Below are 16,722 nucleotides of genomic sequence, written 5' to 3' on the forward strand. Positions count from 1 at the left end.
GTAGCTCTTTGTGGCGGTCATGTGATCTTTTTAACTAATTTGTGTTTTACACATAAATGCTCACACAAAAAAGCTGCACAAAGACTCGCTATGATTGTCCTCGTTGGAGGCTACATGTAACATTTGTTTGATACCCTGTCAGGAGAGAAGTTTACCGGATCCTACAAGAAGAAGGCGTTGACCTACCTCGTTACGCTGTGTTAAACCGAGATCCCGACAATCCCGAAGGTGCGTAAGAGTTCTTATTTTATATTATATTATTTTATATTAGATGTAAATGTAAAACGGACCTGAGACTGTTTATATTGAATAAGAAAAAATATTTCAGTGTTAATTATTTATTGAGTTTTTATTGAATTTATTAAGTGTTTCCTTTCTCTGCAATTTTGACCTGTTCCCTCTTAGTGGTTTTTGATCGGTGTCCATATCAAATAAGGATACGTCAAGTAAATGAATGGCTGAAAGGCACAGTTCGGGCGTTGCTTGCTCTGGTATTAAACATTTAGTGTTGCCGACTGTTGACATATTTTGACTGTAATGTGATTGCAAAACAAAAGTTAAAGATAGCTTTTCTCCAGGGGTCAATGGTTCAAATCCCAGGTCAGAAGGACAATTTTATTTAAAGCCTCAGTGTGTAATTTTTATAATTTTCTGGCGGCATCTGCTGGTAAAGTTGCAAACCGCAACCGACAGGGGACACTTTATGGTGGTGCCCGTTTCCGGCAGCGCTGAAAATTCAGAGCGAATGCGACGTATTCTGGACCGTATTGTCCCACTGTATTCAACACGACGTAGCCTAATGTAACCATATTTAACTCATTCAAAGTTGCTGAAAAAACATTGATTCTTTGTTGCAGGTGATTGTACAAACATGAACACATAGTTGTGGACAATATATTCAATTTCTGTGAATTAGTTCTTCTAAATATTACACACTGTAGCTTTAAATTTACATATCAAAGAAAAAGAAACACCCGCACAATGTCTTCACTTGCTCAATAAAGAACATTTAACACAATGTTTCAGTCAAAGACCTTCATCAGGTATGCAAAAGCTGCCATACTCCGTTTCCCCATAAGGAACTAGGAACCTTTGCGTTTCCAGACCAGGGTCTAAATTAGCTCTAAACAAAAACTCAGGGAACTTGGGGTGGGGCCTGCACCACTGAACATGCCTGATTGGCCGAGCGCTCCAGCATTTTGTTCCAGACGGTCAAGCTGCGCAGTAGCTCATACAATTAGTTTCCTTATTTTAAGTCTTGCATTTTGGGTGCTGTTACTAATACTTGTGTATTTTTCAGCCTCACGATTTGAATCTCCTCCACGTCGTCATAGTTGTATAATCTGCTGCACCACCAATCTTCGGCTAAGATGCACAAAATATAAACGTAATTGTGCACTTTCCTTGTCTGTACCATCACCGTGGCTGATTGCTAAGGACTGTCTAATAAAATGTGTCCATGTGCAGAGTGTAACCTTGTGGAGGGGGAGGACCACGTTGAGGTGAACGGGGAGGTGTTCCCCAAACCCTTCGTGGAGAAACCCGTGTGTGCTGAAGACCACAATGTCTACATCTATTACCCGACATCCGCCGGAGGAGGCAGCCAGAGACTCTTCAGAAAGGTAGCTGCTCTCAGAGCCACTCGACAACAAATGTTCAGTCGTTGGCAGATACTCACAGCCGGGAGGCAGGAGATCGGGAAGATGCTTATGGTCAAACTCCGCCATTTATGGACAATCATGAGTTTAAAATGTTGAGCAACACAAATATTCACCGCCCCTATACTGTATCTCAATAATGAGATGTTGATTTGATGTTTTTATAGATTATTTGAGAAAGAGAGCATGTAATAAAACTTAAATAGGTCACATGGACAGACACAGCTTTCTGCAGGATTAAACCACTGTGGCACAAAGTACTACTTGGAAACTACATAGATGGCGCGAAGCTGAAAATAAGATCTTTATTTACAGGTTTGGATCCAAACGTCCTTAAATTTGATTTCTTTGTCCCATTTCTGTCCCTTTGCTGTAGATAGGGAGTCGGAGCAGTGTATACTCCCCAGAAAGCTGCGTACGAAAGACAGGATCCTACATCTACGAAGAGTTCATGCCCACAGATGGCACCGATGTGAAGGTACAGTGGAAGCTTACATGCCCACTGGAAGTGTTGAGTTTATCTATGAACCATTGACACATACTGAAGTGTACAGTTCAGTCCAGTTAGTGAAATATCATTATCATCTACTCTGAGACGTACGCGTGCGTGTGTGCGTGTGCGTGTGTGCGTGTGCGTGTGCGTGTGCGTGTGCGTGTGTGTGTGTGTGTGTGTGTGTGTGTGTGTGTGTGTGTGTGTGTGTGTGTGTGTGTGTGTGTGTGTGTGTGTGTGTGTGTGTGTCCTGGACATGTCAGGTTTACACAGTGGGTCCAGACTATGCCCACGCCGAGGCCCGGAAGTCTCCTGCACTGGACGGAAAGGTAGAGAGGGACAGTGAGGGGAAGGAGATCCGCTACCCCGTCATGTTGACTGCCATGGAGAAACTGGTGGCCCGCAAGGTCTGCCTAGCATTCAAGGTAAACTTAACTCATCATTCGGTTCTATTAGCCCGTTAACCCCTTTTAGAGTCTGGAGAAAGTATCTTGAAACTAATTACTGAAACAATTATACTCGGTGAACGGGAGCAGCTAGAAACATGTTTTCCTGAAGCCTACTTCTACTCTGAAAATTATTAATATCACGGTGCTCGGCGCAAACGGCAACAAATAAAAACTTATTTTGAATGTTTTTTTTATAATTTATAAAACATCTAACGCATTACCAACAAACAAAGATGACTACAGCACAAGGCAGAGAAAATCAATAATTTATTAGTTCTTCGTATTGTAAGCACAGATCTGAACACGACGATTTCACAAAGGCAAGTAGCCGAATGGAAAATATTTATTTTTTCCATTTAATTATTAAGAATTAAAAGCCTGATAAATATAAACCTGTGACTGAATAACTGACTAGATTGTAGATACAGATTTCACCTGAGGTGAAACATCTTCAAAAATCTATAAACACGTCAAGTTGCTTCTGATTCAACACCTTTGGATGCTTTGTGTTCTTTTTTTTATAATCATGCTGTTACATGATATCGTATGAAAACAAACTAATGTACAGTATCTGTGTTTTCTACAGCACAGTCTGCCTAACAAAATATATTTTTCTGCAGGGTTTCTAAATCCACTTAAACCCATTTTGTGTTCATGTGTTGTTGTCGTCGTTGTTGTTTCTTTAATATTACTTAAAAAAAAAAATGTTATTCTAGCAAACCGTTTGTGGGTTCGATCTGCTCAGAGCCAATGGCCACTCCTTCGTTTGTGACGTGAACGGTTTCAGCTTCGTCAAAAACTCCATGAAATACTACGACGACTGTGCCAAAGTCCTGGGGTGAGTGACATCGGCTCACACACTATGAAACATGAATCTCTAACCTTCCTACTCCACCAATAGGGTCCTTTATTATATTTATTGCAAACATACGTATCATGTAAGATCATGTAATGAAGAAGCAGCCTCTCCGTTTTATTTCCCATTGTAATGGAAAATATTGATGCAGTTGAGTCAGGAAGACGGAGACCTTGGATGTCTCAAGGATTTATTATAAGAGCTCAATATTGAGGAGGCTTCTGGTTCGTTACATAGAGACAAGACAATCTCCCTAACCCCAGTCTCTGTCAGAGTAATGTTGTCATGTCACAAACAGAATAGCTATCTCCATGGTAACACTCTGTATTTACCACTATGATTCTTGCACAAATTCCACGACTATGACACCCCGAGACAGTCAATGGGTAGCTGAAGGCTGTCTCAGGGTGTCATAGTCGTGGAATTTGTGAAAGACACAGATATGATGACCTTGCATAGTGCATGAGGACACTCATCTTTGCAGTTTCTCAGGAGAGGAGAGTAATTCCTTGACAACCATATTACCTGACTGCCTTTGAAGCCTGTTCTTTGCTTTAGCTGTGTATCACCGTATTGCCTTGAAGCTGTCATGTTGTAATTCATTCGCAGCTCTTTACATCTCCCGAGGACCCAGTTGTCAGCTTTACATCGTAGTTTGTTTCTGATTTATCACCTCTTCCTTTCCAGGCATAGTGAGCGGAGCGTTACGGCTGAAAACTCATAAATTAGAAAGACGGAGGAAAGATTCCTACAGTTATGGATACTAGCATGAACATAGTTCTTCAGGGTGTGATGCTCAGGTGGCAAAGACCTCGAGCAAATGTCTTCATTAATGTAGTTAGGGCACAAAATAGGCACGGATAGTTTGAAAGGATTAGTGCATATTTTAATGTACTTTAGTTTGTATGATCTGGACTGAAGCAGCTTTATTGGATTTTGGGATTCTTTTAATGCACCTGTTTTCTTTTGGTTCCATATACTTCAGGTGCAATTTGAGACACAGTTTTTGACTTTGAATCAAAATATTAATGTGATTGGCACGTGGACGTTGCATTTTGAATGAATGATATGTTTAGTTTTGCCTTATATTTACATTTCCAAAAGTGATATTTACATTTCAACCCGATTCCGTGGTGATTTTAAGTCCGTTACTATGTTCTCTGTTTCACCAGGAACATGGTAATGAGGGAGTTGGCCCCCCAGTTCCACATCCCCTGGTCCATCCCCATGGAGGCCGAAGACATCCCCATTGTCCCAACCACCTCGGGAACCATGTACGTAGGAAAATGTGTGAAAGATTTGTAAAATTTTAAACGATTAAATAACAATCTTCAATGCTTAAGATAATTAAAAATTACCATAAGGCTAACACCCAAAAAAAGAGTTCAATTTTAAAATATATAAATAACTATAATAACTTATTCATTTACTGAACAAGAATCATATTTTATACCTGAAATGCTTAATACTTTTCATTAGACAGAAAAAAAAGTCAGGGGAAATGAACACTCACACATTAACACAAAGTAATTCAGGACCCACTGACTTCCTCACACACTTTCTTGCTGGTGTGCACTCATCCTGATCAATGTGTTTTCATGGTTGGGTTAGGGTCTTTGCTAGGGTGATTGGCAAATTACCGTTGTGTTTCTGCTGTGTCTTCATCTCGCTCCATCCCCTCCTCTAATTTCCTCAGGATGGAGCTGCGCTGTGTCATTGCCATCATCCGCCATGGAGATCGCACACCAAAGCAAAAGATGAAAATGGAGGTCCGACATCCTCTGTAAGTCTCTGTCACATTCCATTCAGCATTAAGATGTCCTTCTCACTGTTAACACAGCAATCGGATATTAAACACAACACTGAAGTGCCACAACATCCCCACTAGCCTTGTTCGCTTTGCGCAGTCTGCATTTAGTTCGTCAGTTTTTTAGAAAAATACTGTTAAAAATTATATTTTCAACATTCTATTTCTGCATCAACGGCCTTACCCATTGATACCAGCTCATATTATAAGGGAATAAAAACATTCTAGGCTGCCTCGGCTCCAGTCTATCAGTTTTAACTCACTCGCATTAATTAATAAGAAATAACTCAACCTGTCAAAATACATTTGGACTTCAAAAAACATTTTCTTCCTCTAACTCCCTTAATCCTGTCGTTTCATTCTTTCTGTCTTTCGCAGGTTCTTCGAGTTGTTTGAGAAACATGGAGGCTACAAGTCAGGAAAGCTTAAGCTGAAAAAGCCCAAACAGCTACAGGTGAGTGAGGTCAATTTTTTTATCTTTTAGCTCTTCCTTTTCGCAAACTCTGTCCCATTGCCTCTGTGTTTGTGTTTTAGATAATGAGCTAATCCTTTCCAGAATAATGACGGGTTCTCTTTAGATACGATGTTCACATATGCAGTGCTGGGCTTCATAATTATTATGGATCAAAAGGGATCGTTGTTTTGTTTTTCTAAAAATATTCACCGTATTCATTAACCTGTCTCCAGTCCTATCGTCCTGTCACTGTGTGATCTTTTTATCTTACATTTTTGAAACTGCTGTCTCAACTATCCTATCTTTCTCATAATATTCAGTGAGGGCATGATTTGTGTTTAGTCTCTTCTGGGTAGTGAAATTAAAGGTAAGTCAAATTAAAGTACCCCTCCACTCCACAAAGTGTTTTCCTCCTGTTTCTGTCTTCTAAAATGTCTGACATTGACTGTAGGGGCTTGTATCTGAGCCAATTCTGTCACTATAGAGGAGTTTTCAAATTCCTCTCCTGGAGTAGGACATTTCTGTGCACTGTTGAATGTGCAAATGTAGGCAAAGAAACCGGAAACTTCCAGCGCTCGCAGAGGCAGCGCGTCCACGAGAGGACGGCAGACAATTAGAGTTAGCATTGGCTGAATCACGTCGATGTTGCCGCGAGCCATCTTTTCCCCTGGTCGGCCTGTGTTATTTGCATATCATGAATATTCATAGTCTCAGAATTCCTCAATGAGGGAGAGAGAGTGGTGGTTTCCAGCCCCATTTCAGAGGGGTTTTTTTTTTCTCTTTTGGGGGTAAACAATTTTAAACAAAATATTAGGCATAGCAGATTATTTTTTTGCACTTTTTAAACGTGACTGGAGGGGGTCTTTAAGGATAACTGCCTCTCTGTATCCAGGAAGTGCTGGACATCGCCCGCCTGCTGCTGGTTGAACTGGGCCAGCACAACGACTGCGAGATCGAGGAGAAGAAGTCGAAACTGGAACAACTCAAGACCGTCCTGGAGATGTGAGCGACGGGCGCACATCGGACACACACTCTATGTCAGGAACACGCCACAATACATTCTCTCCCTGTTTCCTGCCACCGTCACTCTTCGGACAGTCGTCCACTCTCACCTGCGATTGAGATGATGCACAACTAGCTTCATGTCTCAACACCCCACCGAGGATCACTCATCTTTCTCATACTCACAGCCACACACACGTTTACTGTGAATCACTCCCCTCCCTTCTGGTCACTAACTCTTTGCTTTATATTCTCTTCCCTCCTCCATCCCTCTGTTCTCCTGCTCAACCATCCCTCCTTCTCTCTCTCCAAAAGGGAATCCAGCTTGAATGACATTCAGTACGCACCTTTTTCCCTTCTCGTTTTTTAAAGGACGAGGTTTTACCACCCTCCTTTTCTTTAGTCTTCATAGACTGTATGTACAAAATATTGGGAATGCCTGTTCTGTTTCTGATACAGACAAAGGTGAATCTAGGCAAAAATTGGGATTAATTATTTTTGCCGATCACACTCATTAACCTTGTACAAAAAAGTGGGTATACTGGGCGAAGAAGATAGTTAGTGCTTAAATGTTGATTTAATATTTGGAATCTATTCCTAATGTTTTGTACACAGAGTGTATCAGTTCCATTAACATCCATTCCTTTCTAGCCATTAACAAAGGACACATACACAGTAAAATGTCTGTGGTTTCACTGTGTTTCTGTGTGTGTGTGTGTGTGCGCAAACGAGTGTGTGCTGTGCTACTTTGTCCGCATGCCGTGCTCACCACACCTCAACTAGACTCCAGATCGTCTAATGTCTTCCTTCCTTCCTTCAGCATTTATACTAATTTCGGTGATTTGCTGCTGCTCTTCTACACTGAGATAACACAATAATCTTACAATATCAAACTTGCAAGGAATGCAAGGTTCAAAACTACAGTGGAAAAGAAGGCACTGAAGCGGCATGAATATAAGGTAGAGGTCGAATTTACTGAAGTAAAAGCAAGGAAAAAGGCTGAAGCTATAAGAAAACAAGAGTAATCCACTGCAGTGACCGATATTTGGTTTGCCAGATTAATGTCAGCTCATATGTAGTAGAGTCCAAAGGTTTTAGGCTCTTTCCAAAAAAAACCCCTGTGCATACTTTTTATCTGTCAGATAAATAGTGACGAATATGAATTCTCAAAAGTACAAAACTTTTGAGGCCAGTAGGTTGTTCTTAGCATCTTGGAGAGTTTGCCACAGTTCTTCTGTGGATGTAGACTTAGTTGTGTGTCTGCCTCCTCATTTAATTACCTGCGCCTCCTGCAGTGTGAGCTCCAAATTATCTGCCTTGTTTAGCATCATGTACAGTAGCGCTGACTGCAGCTGCACCAGCAGCCTCCTGTAGTTCCGTTAAGGGTGCTCAGTGCCTCGCTGTCAGTCGATGGGGTAACATTGGTCAGCTGTTGCGCTCAGTCTCTCCCTCTCAGCATGTCTCTGTACAAGTACAGTCCTATGAATCCGTCGCACAATAGTTTCCCATGCTTCGGACATATATTCACACCTGTCCCATACTTTTGCATATTTCTCAAAAAAAACAACTTAAATCAAGAGGTGGTGATATGTAGCTCAACAAGACAGCAAAGCAGTGTAGAAAGAACCATATCACCACACGTGCAGATAAGCCTCTGCCATGAAGGAACTCCTTTAGACCAGCGACTGTGAAAGTTAGTAATTGGTCTATTAAGCTGTTTTTATATTACGGTGCCCATATCTTTGGTTATGATGAAATGGAAATGGATTTGTTGGTTTTGGTCATTAGATTTGTTGTCAGTAACAATATAAATATATTCATATTGTACAGCTTGACAACTTTGAATCTTTGAAACAGCTGGTCCCAAAATGTATATCCTTTTAAATCTATTTCCATAAGCATGTAGACCTCAGAGACCTCATGGCCCGTTACTCATGCTTTCCCTTGTGTCCATCAAGGTCCAAACTGTAGTAACCCCCCCTACCCCCACCGCTCAGATTGCCAACTAGATTCGAGCTAATGCCAAGAATTACTTTTACCAAAGTTGTGAGTGATGCGGTTTGACAGCAGCTCCAATTCGCCTGGCTCCCCGCCAGAGTTATTTATCGTGGTCCCGGGTCCTTCATCGTGTGGCTTTGTGAGGCGACTCAGCTGCCTGTCCCATTACAGAACACTATGCGGTCATTAGTCTGCAGGATGTGCCACATTCTTACTACAGCACAACACACTTGGCAAGTGGAGGACCCTGACGTAAGCGTGGGACTTCTTAGATACGGAAACAGAATTTGGGCATTGAATGTAAAAGACACCCAGTTAGTCCTTTTTTTTTTCGTTCTCATGCCCACACAAACACATAGAAATCATACTCGGAGGTCTATTTGAGCCACTGGGCTTTAGTTCCAGAGACTGAATCATCATTTAACCAGCTGCTAATACTGTTACTTGGTTGTGTGAATGATTAGTGAGTGTGTCAGTTTTGAAGTTTTTGCCTTGTTCTCCTTCCTCCTTCATAAGCTTTTCTTGGAATGGAAGTCATTAGTTTGTGTGGTGTTCAAAAAAAAATTAGGTTTAAGGAGGTGTGAATTCTTTCTTTGCGTCCAGGTGTGTTTTACTCGCTGTCCGTCCGTCTATGTGCATATCAAAATTTTGCCATGTTTGTTTGTTCATCCCCCCCAGGTATGGTCATTTCTCAGGTATCAACAGGAAAGTCCAGCTGACCTACCTGCGCAACGGCCAACCTAAAGCCTCCAGCGAAGAAGAAGGTATTCACACACACAGACACACACACACACACACACACACACACACACACACACACACACACACACACACACACACACACACAAACACATGTTATGTAATCAACCAAGTCTGATTACTAAATAAAGAATGACTGCAAATGAAAGGTATCTAAATGAATGGAATGAATGATTATAGATAATTCCATGTTTACATACATAATTACATAATATTAAGAATACACAATTAGATACTGGAATGTTGTTGACGTTGGAACGTAACCTTTAATTGTGACAAGATGAGATATGAGAGGAAGTCAGTCTATCGATGCAGTGGGGGAAGCTAAACAGCTTACTGCAAAACATTCACAAGACTAGGTAAGCCGAGGCTGGGAACTTATGTGGGAAAGGCACTGTCAAATATTTATAATATATATAATATATTCATTTTCTATTTCATTATATAAATAACAACGAGAATAATAGACAATATATTTCTGCCCCTGTAAGGGTTTGAACCCTAAATAATAAACTATATTTCTATAGCACTTAAAACAGTTTACAAAGTGCTTCACAGACATAGAAACTGAAAATAACGTAATGCAAGAGACAATTGATAAAACTCTTAAGGACTAGAGGAGTGAATTATCAAAAAACGAACGTCTAATTGAAAGCCATAGTACAAAAATGTGTTTTAAAAAGAGTTTTTTTAAGAGGACACTGACTGACAAAGGAAGGTTGTTCCACAGTTGTGGAGGCGTCACAGTCAAAGCCCGACCATCTTCAGTCTCAAGGCTAGCTCTGGGTACAGAGTACAACTGCTGGTTAGCAGATCAAAGAGTACAAGCAGGGGTATAAGGGATGAGAATGTCTGCTAGATATTTTTTGATTTTCATAAAGAGGAGGTGTAGTGCCATTTCCACTGACTTAAGGCCCCAAGATAATAAGGTATTCTAGTCTTTCTAAAAGGCTCACTGTGTGGAAAGTCATGGTTCGGGTGATACTGTAATTGCTTGGTGAATATTATAGGATGTATTTGTGTTTCATCCAATTACCATACAGCAAACCCGTGGATGTAAACTGTACGCACACGACGCAGCTCATTTGTCCCGGGGGCATCCCGGCACATTCATACAGTAATACAAACCAGCCACTGAAGAGATGAAATTTAGTTAACTGAATACCTGTGAAGTCTTCAAATACTGCTGTGAAATTATTAGACGACATCGGTGCTCGTGCAGTCGCCAAATTGAAGCCAAAATAATGTTAACATTTTAAGGTTATAACCTTATAAGTGATAATTGATATGAATGATAAAACCGCTCCTCTTTTTCCCAGACTCGAAGAAGGACGGCCCGTCTCTCCTGCTGGTGTTGAAGTGGGGCGGGGAGCTGACGCCTGCAGGCCGGGTTCAGGCTGAGGAGCTGGGCAGGGCCTTTCGCTGCATGTACCCTGGAGGTCAAGGTACCAGTCAGACACACACTGAAGCTTACAACGTACTTACAAAAAGGAGCTTTCTTCTTTGGCTCAAATGAAGTTCTTCAATGGACATTTCTTGATCTTTTGTTAACCTACATTCTCTTTGTTTGTTTTTTTCTTACTAACAACTAATCTTTTCTACCCATTCACAAACTCGAATTTCTCATGCAGCTTCATTTCAAATGTTTACAGAGCTTGATTTAATCGCAAACTATTTTAGAATTTTACAAACTCAAAATAAATTTGAACCCAATTTGAGCACATTTGGACAAAGCCAGATATGCAGGCTCTTTTTTTGTGTGACATTCTTTATTTGCTTTTTTTAATGCGATGTTCTAGAAAAGCTACCTTCACTATCACACATTTATCATTCACAATGATAAAATGGCCTGAATAAATTACAAAGTTCCTGATCTCAGGTTAAAAAAGATATTATTTACTAAGAATTATTTTAAGTCATTATAGCTATTACGCAAACAAAAGATTAAAAAACAGCATTTAAACAATAACAATACAAAAAGACATTGTGTATAGGTAATAAAATGGTGTAGTAGCATTAATAATAGGCTTTTTTTGGAAAGATTAGTTTTAAGACTTGATTTAAAAGACGTCAGTGATTCAGGGACAACCAGCAGAGCAGAGCCCTGCCGGAGGGTCTGAGTAGTAGAAGTAGCAGTAAGTCATCACTGTAGCTGGGGGGCTGACCTATGAAGTGCTTTATATGTGATCAGTGAAATGTTTAAACCAGTTCTAACGGGGGTGGCGTGATCTTGTGTTCTAGTATTTGTTAATAGCCCAGCAGCTGCGTTTTGAACCGGCTGACGCTTGAGATATTTGTATTACTCAACCATGAATAATGGTGAATAAGAAGCAACCTTCTTTTAAAAAAGGTTAAGAAGAACATTAGAACAATAAAAAATCACCACAGCAACATCACTGATGACCCCGAAACAGCAGCTGGTGAACCACTCTTAAACTCAAGGCCCTCAGAGTTCTCAGAATAAAGTTTGAACGTCTACAGTACAGGACCCTCCTCTGATAAAGACCGTGTAAGGTCAAAAGTGCAACAGCTAGCGCGTGAGAGGACCTTGAGTTAAGATTGTATTGTTAACCACTTTGATTGGCTTTAGAACCGGGATGCATATGTAGCAGAGCTTATGTCCTGGATTTCATTAGATTGTATAGGCAAACCTAATAAATTGCCCAAGGAGTGTAGGTTTCTAATGATCTATAAGAGAGTAAGAGCACCCAGGATGAAAGTACTGCTTGCTCTGCGCGCAGCCAGTGGGTGCGACATGTTGTGCTGTCAGGTGTGGTGTGTACTTCACTTTGCAATATTGTGCACCATCACAGTTGGGTGTGGACACGAGTACAAGTACACTTGAACACCTGACCAGCCCCAGCTGTGATATTGGTAGTTGCACACAGTGCATGAGGCAGAAAAGCAGCAATGCTTTTTCAAAATTTAGATTTTAAACACAGCACGTTAGTGACCGTACGATAGGGGTCGACAGATATTTTCAGGGCCGATACCGATACCGATACCGATTATTACTAAGCTAAGAGACCGATAACAGATATTTGAAACCAATATTTGTCTGCAGTAAAAAAGTGTCAAAAGGCGTCAAAATTTAGAATAACACAAAACTTTGTTGAAATACCATAAAGCATATGATTAATTCACAGAACCTTTCGACATGAAAGTGCAGGGAGCTATCAGCGGAATTTTTATGTAGTTGAACAAACAAACAAACAAACAAATAAAAGAAATAGTTTCCTGAAGTTTTATAAAATAAAAATAAGTAATTGAAATACCTTAAAGCATATGTGGGTGCTGTCAGCAGCATTGTTATGAAGTTGAACAAACATAACATGGACGTGACATTGATAAAGTTCATAGAGAAGTGAAAGAGAAGTCAGAGAATGAAATTAAATTTTCATATCGACAAAATCGGCTTATAAAATGGCCGATACAGATAATTGAATATCGGCTCCGATAATCGTCCAGGCCGATAATTGGTCGACCCCTACTGTACGAGTCCGCCGGGTTACATGAGCGTCTTTCTCCCACTCTTTTGTCCTCCAGAGGTTGTTTTTTTGGTCCTCCTGAAGCCAAACTAAACGTCGAAACCGTGTTCAGATGCAGTCTGACCTTCTGCTGCTTCTTTTTTATTTAAAAGAAGTCTTATTGTCTCATCATCGCGCCTACTGTTTTCATACCTCTATTGTCTATTAACTCTGCTCTTCTCTTCTTACCTGTTGTTGGGCTGTGTAAACTACTAGCCGGTAACCGCGGGGCCATTGGCTGCGAGTCCCCTATTGACTTTGGTAAGAGAAGGGTTTGCTGGACGTCACCGCTCGTCCACTCCTGTCCCCCGGTCTGCGCGTTTTTTGTTTTTTTTTGTCGCTCCGTCCACTAACGTGCCCTGATTTCTCCCTTTCATCCTGATCTTTTGATTCATTTCACCCGGCGACTCGCTCCTGCTTGTCCTGCGCTGAGATTGCTGTGTACCGTTTGTGTTGTCGTTGATGTGCCACGAGTTGATCCGCCGCAGCTAATCGTCATTTTGGCCACTTGCTGGTACATACACAGGGAGCCAAAGTGCAGTCTTGGTGTTGATATACTAACGCGGGTCATCTCACACTAATCCTACAGCATTTATGAATGTTTGTTTGATTAAAGCCTTGATTAGATCCTTGAACGGGGGTCAATCCCCGACATGTACCGGCTCCGTCTTTGTGAAATAAGGCATGATAACGTAAAGTAGTCAATACATAAGGCTAATTTAGCTATAGACATGCATGAAGCATCGGTGTGATTTGATTGGTAACGTTAGTTTGCATCCACCTCCTACGCCTACTTTACTTTATGTTCATCATGTAAAAATAGACGTTAATTGTCTCTATTCAAGTAGATAATCTGAAGTATTTCGTGTCATCTGTGGAGAAGCTGTCCTCAGAAATGTCTGGGTTTACTCAATTTACTTCACTTTCACTTCATTTGATTGAGAATTTAAGTGAAATGTGCCTTGTTAAAAGCTTTCAACACAATCTGAGGCAAAGTATCTGAACTGAAAGTGGTGTTGCACCTGCACAGGCAGTGTTTTGCCTATTATTTTAATGAAAATCCTCGGTACAATCAATTTACAGTTGTATTTTTTGGTTCTCTTCTTTTTCTTTAATGTGAAATCTAGTGCTGTAATCAGTCCAGTGAACTGCGAATGCTCTGCTCTGGGTGTAATCTTCCAGGTGACTATGCTGGGTTTCCTGGGTGTGGCCTCCTGCGCCTGCACAGCACCTACCGCCATGACCTGAAGATCTACGCCTCTGACGAAGGCAGAGTGCAGATGACAGCCGCCGCTTTTGCCAAGGTATTTCGGGGACAGAATATCTCTTAAAATGCGAGATCCACTTACTATTTCCGTGAAATACTGTGACTCCCAATGTATCGTGTACATGTATCAGTTAAGTTGAATATTGTGTAGTGTGGCTTGAAAGTTTGCCTGCAGCTGAGGATTATTGTCAATTCATATGATTATTACAGTCATTTTATCTATAAACTGTTTCAAAGCAGTCAAAAATGTCCACAAATGTATCCAAACCAAATAATGCAATTTATAATAATAATCAAAAATCACTACAGTTCAATTGAATTAAATTCTATTTGTATAGCGCCAAATCACAACATACATTATCTCAAGGCACTTTACACAGTGAGGTCGAGACCTCACAATATTACAATGAAACAAACCCAACAAGAGCAAGCACTTGGCGACCGTGGAGAAAAAAAAAGTGCTGAAATGCTAAATAAGAGATATGCCAAGTGCAAGGACAAAAACTTCATAAATCACAGTATTTTAAGCCTTTTAATGTAATTTTGTATAGTGAAAAAACAATGGCTATGAAAAAAGGCTTTTCTTAGTCAATAAACTAAAGATATTTATAGAGGCTGAACAACCACAGCCCACACAAAGAAAGTGTACGTCACTGAAAGGATCCAGGTCTAGGGCTGCAACTAACGATTGCTTCAAAATCGATTAATCTGTCAATTATTTTCTCGATTAATCGATTAGTTGTTTGTTCCATAAAATGGTGAAAAATGACGATCAAGATGATATTTTGTCTTGTCCACACACCAAAGATATAAAGTTTACTGTCATAGAGGAGCAAATAAACCAGTAAACATTCACATTTAAGAAGATGAAATCAGAGATTTGTGATTATTTTTCTTCATAAAAACTACGTGAACCAATTAATCAATTATCAAAATAGTTGGCGATTAATTTAATAGTTACTAATTGATTAACTGTTGCCGCTCTATCCAGTTCCCATACTTTTTCCCAACCCCTGATTCGGCTTGACTGCAGCTTAAAAGCTGCTTTTATTCAGCAGGTAAATCATATCTTTCTCCCGGGGGTACACGGGGGGCAGAAGTAGAAATGACACACACACCGGCTTCAGTTCATGTTCTCGTGGTTACCCCGCAGGGTCTGCTGGCTCTGGAAGGAGAGTTGACCCCAATCCTGGTCCAGATGGTCAAGAGTGCCAACATGAACGGACTGCTGGACAGCGACAGCGACTCTCTGACGGACTGCCAGCAGAAGGTGAAGGCCCGGCTGCATGAAATCATGCAGAAGGATCAGGACTTCACAGCGGAGGACTATGAGAAGGTATTCGGTATTCAAACGTGAGATCCTGAAATTAAACCTTTAAGATGGTTCGATCAGATGAGATGACTGCAAGTTAAACACTTTGACGTGCTTCTCATATCATGTGATCATGTTTGTAGGACATTTTAATCAATTTCCTTCTGTTTTCACTGGGTGGCAGTTGGCCCCTACAGGTAGTCCGTCACTGGTGAACTCCATGAAGATCATACACAATCCAGTCAAGACCTGTGACAAGGTGTACACCCTCATCCAGAGTCTCACCTCACAGATCCGAAAGAGACTGGAGGACCCCAAGTCTGCAGGTAATGCGGACCCACGGCACCTGAATCCAGGTTCAAGTGAACAGAGCAAAAACTATTCTGCTGCGTTTGGAGAAATAAAGATCAATTTTCTTTTCTCTGTTAACGCAGAGATATTCGGTTTGATCTCTCGTCTTTTATCTGCATGTTCCAGGCAGATGCAGAAAGGGTTCAAATGTGTAGATGAAACATTAAACCTTGCGTTCATTCAGTCCACGTTAAGGATCGCGACGGTGCGTAAGTCCTCTGCTTTGCTCCAGACCTGCAGCTTTACCACAGCGAGACGTTGGAGCTGATGCTGCAGCGCTGGTCCAAACTAGAGAGGGACTTCCGCACCAAGAACGGGCGCTACGACATCAGCAAGATCCCGGACATCTACGACTGCATCAAGTACGACTCGCAGCACAACGCCTCGCTCGGGCTGGAGGACACGCTGGAGCTGTTCCGACTGTCCCGCGCCCTGGCCGACATAGTCATACCACAGGTGAACGCAGAAAGGGCGCCATCGCATTCACCCTGAACCAGCACGCTGAGATGTGGCCCTTCTCCTTAATACCATGTATAAGTAGATTAGAACGATTTGAATGGAAGTTTTCAAAGGGCCTTTTTTATTCCTCCATCAGGAATATGGCATCAACAAGCCTGAGAAACTGGACATCGCTCAGGCCTACTGTGTTCCCCTGATGAAGAAAATCCAGCTCGACCTGCAGAGGACCCACGAGGACGAGTCCGTCAACAAGCTGCACCCGCTGTGAGCATCGACAACCGCCAGCGACGCACACTCAACGCATCTGTGTTTGTTGTGTCGTGTGACTGACGA

The 16,722-nt window shown here is 41.3% G+C and overlaps 1 protein-coding gene across 5 annotated transcripts in view; it reads left to right on the plus strand.

Annotated features, from left to right (window-relative positions):
* The window catches only part of ppip5k1b (diphosphoinositol pentakisphosphate kinase 1b), a 46,555-nt gene that overhangs the window by 11,427 nt on the left and 18,406 nt on the right, over nt 1-16,722 (plus strand). For 4 of the 5 annotated variants that reach the window (XM_047333224.1, XM_047333227.1, XM_047333225.1 and 1 more), the window contains exons 5-21: nt 143-228; nt 1,301-1,387; nt 1,468-1,622; nt 2,035-2,136; nt 2,412-2,573; nt 3,314-3,435; nt 4,626-4,727; nt 5,150-5,236; nt 5,639-5,714; nt 6,607-6,716; nt 9,393-9,478; nt 10,793-10,918; nt 14,183-14,304; nt 15,421-15,603; nt 15,764-15,905; nt 16,163-16,386; nt 16,526-16,653. In XM_047333224.1, the coding sequence (XP_047189180.1) occupies nt 143-228; nt 1,301-1,387; nt 1,468-1,622; nt 2,035-2,136; nt 2,412-2,573; nt 3,314-3,435; nt 4,626-4,727; nt 5,150-5,236; nt 5,639-5,714; nt 6,607-6,716; nt 9,393-9,478; nt 10,793-10,918; nt 14,183-14,304; nt 15,421-15,603; nt 15,764-15,905; nt 16,163-16,386; nt 16,526-16,653 (2,100 nt within the window). The remainder of the gene's footprint in view (nt 1-142; nt 229-1,300; nt 1,388-1,467; nt 1,623-2,034; nt 2,137-2,411; nt 2,574-3,313; nt 3,436-4,625; nt 4,728-5,149; nt 5,237-5,638; nt 5,715-6,606; nt 6,717-9,392; nt 9,479-10,792; nt 10,919-14,182; nt 14,305-15,420; nt 15,604-15,763; nt 15,906-16,162; nt 16,387-16,525; nt 16,654-16,722) is intronic. The other variant, XM_035642319.2, reaches the window with a different exon arrangement.

Source organism: Scophthalmus maximus, chromosome 7, assembly GCF_022379125.1.
Source record: "Scophthalmus maximus strain ysfricsl-2021 chromosome 7, ASM2237912v1, whole genome shotgun sequence".
NCBI lineage: Eukaryota > Metazoa > Chordata > Actinopteri > Pleuronectiformes > Scophthalmidae > Scophthalmus > Scophthalmus maximus.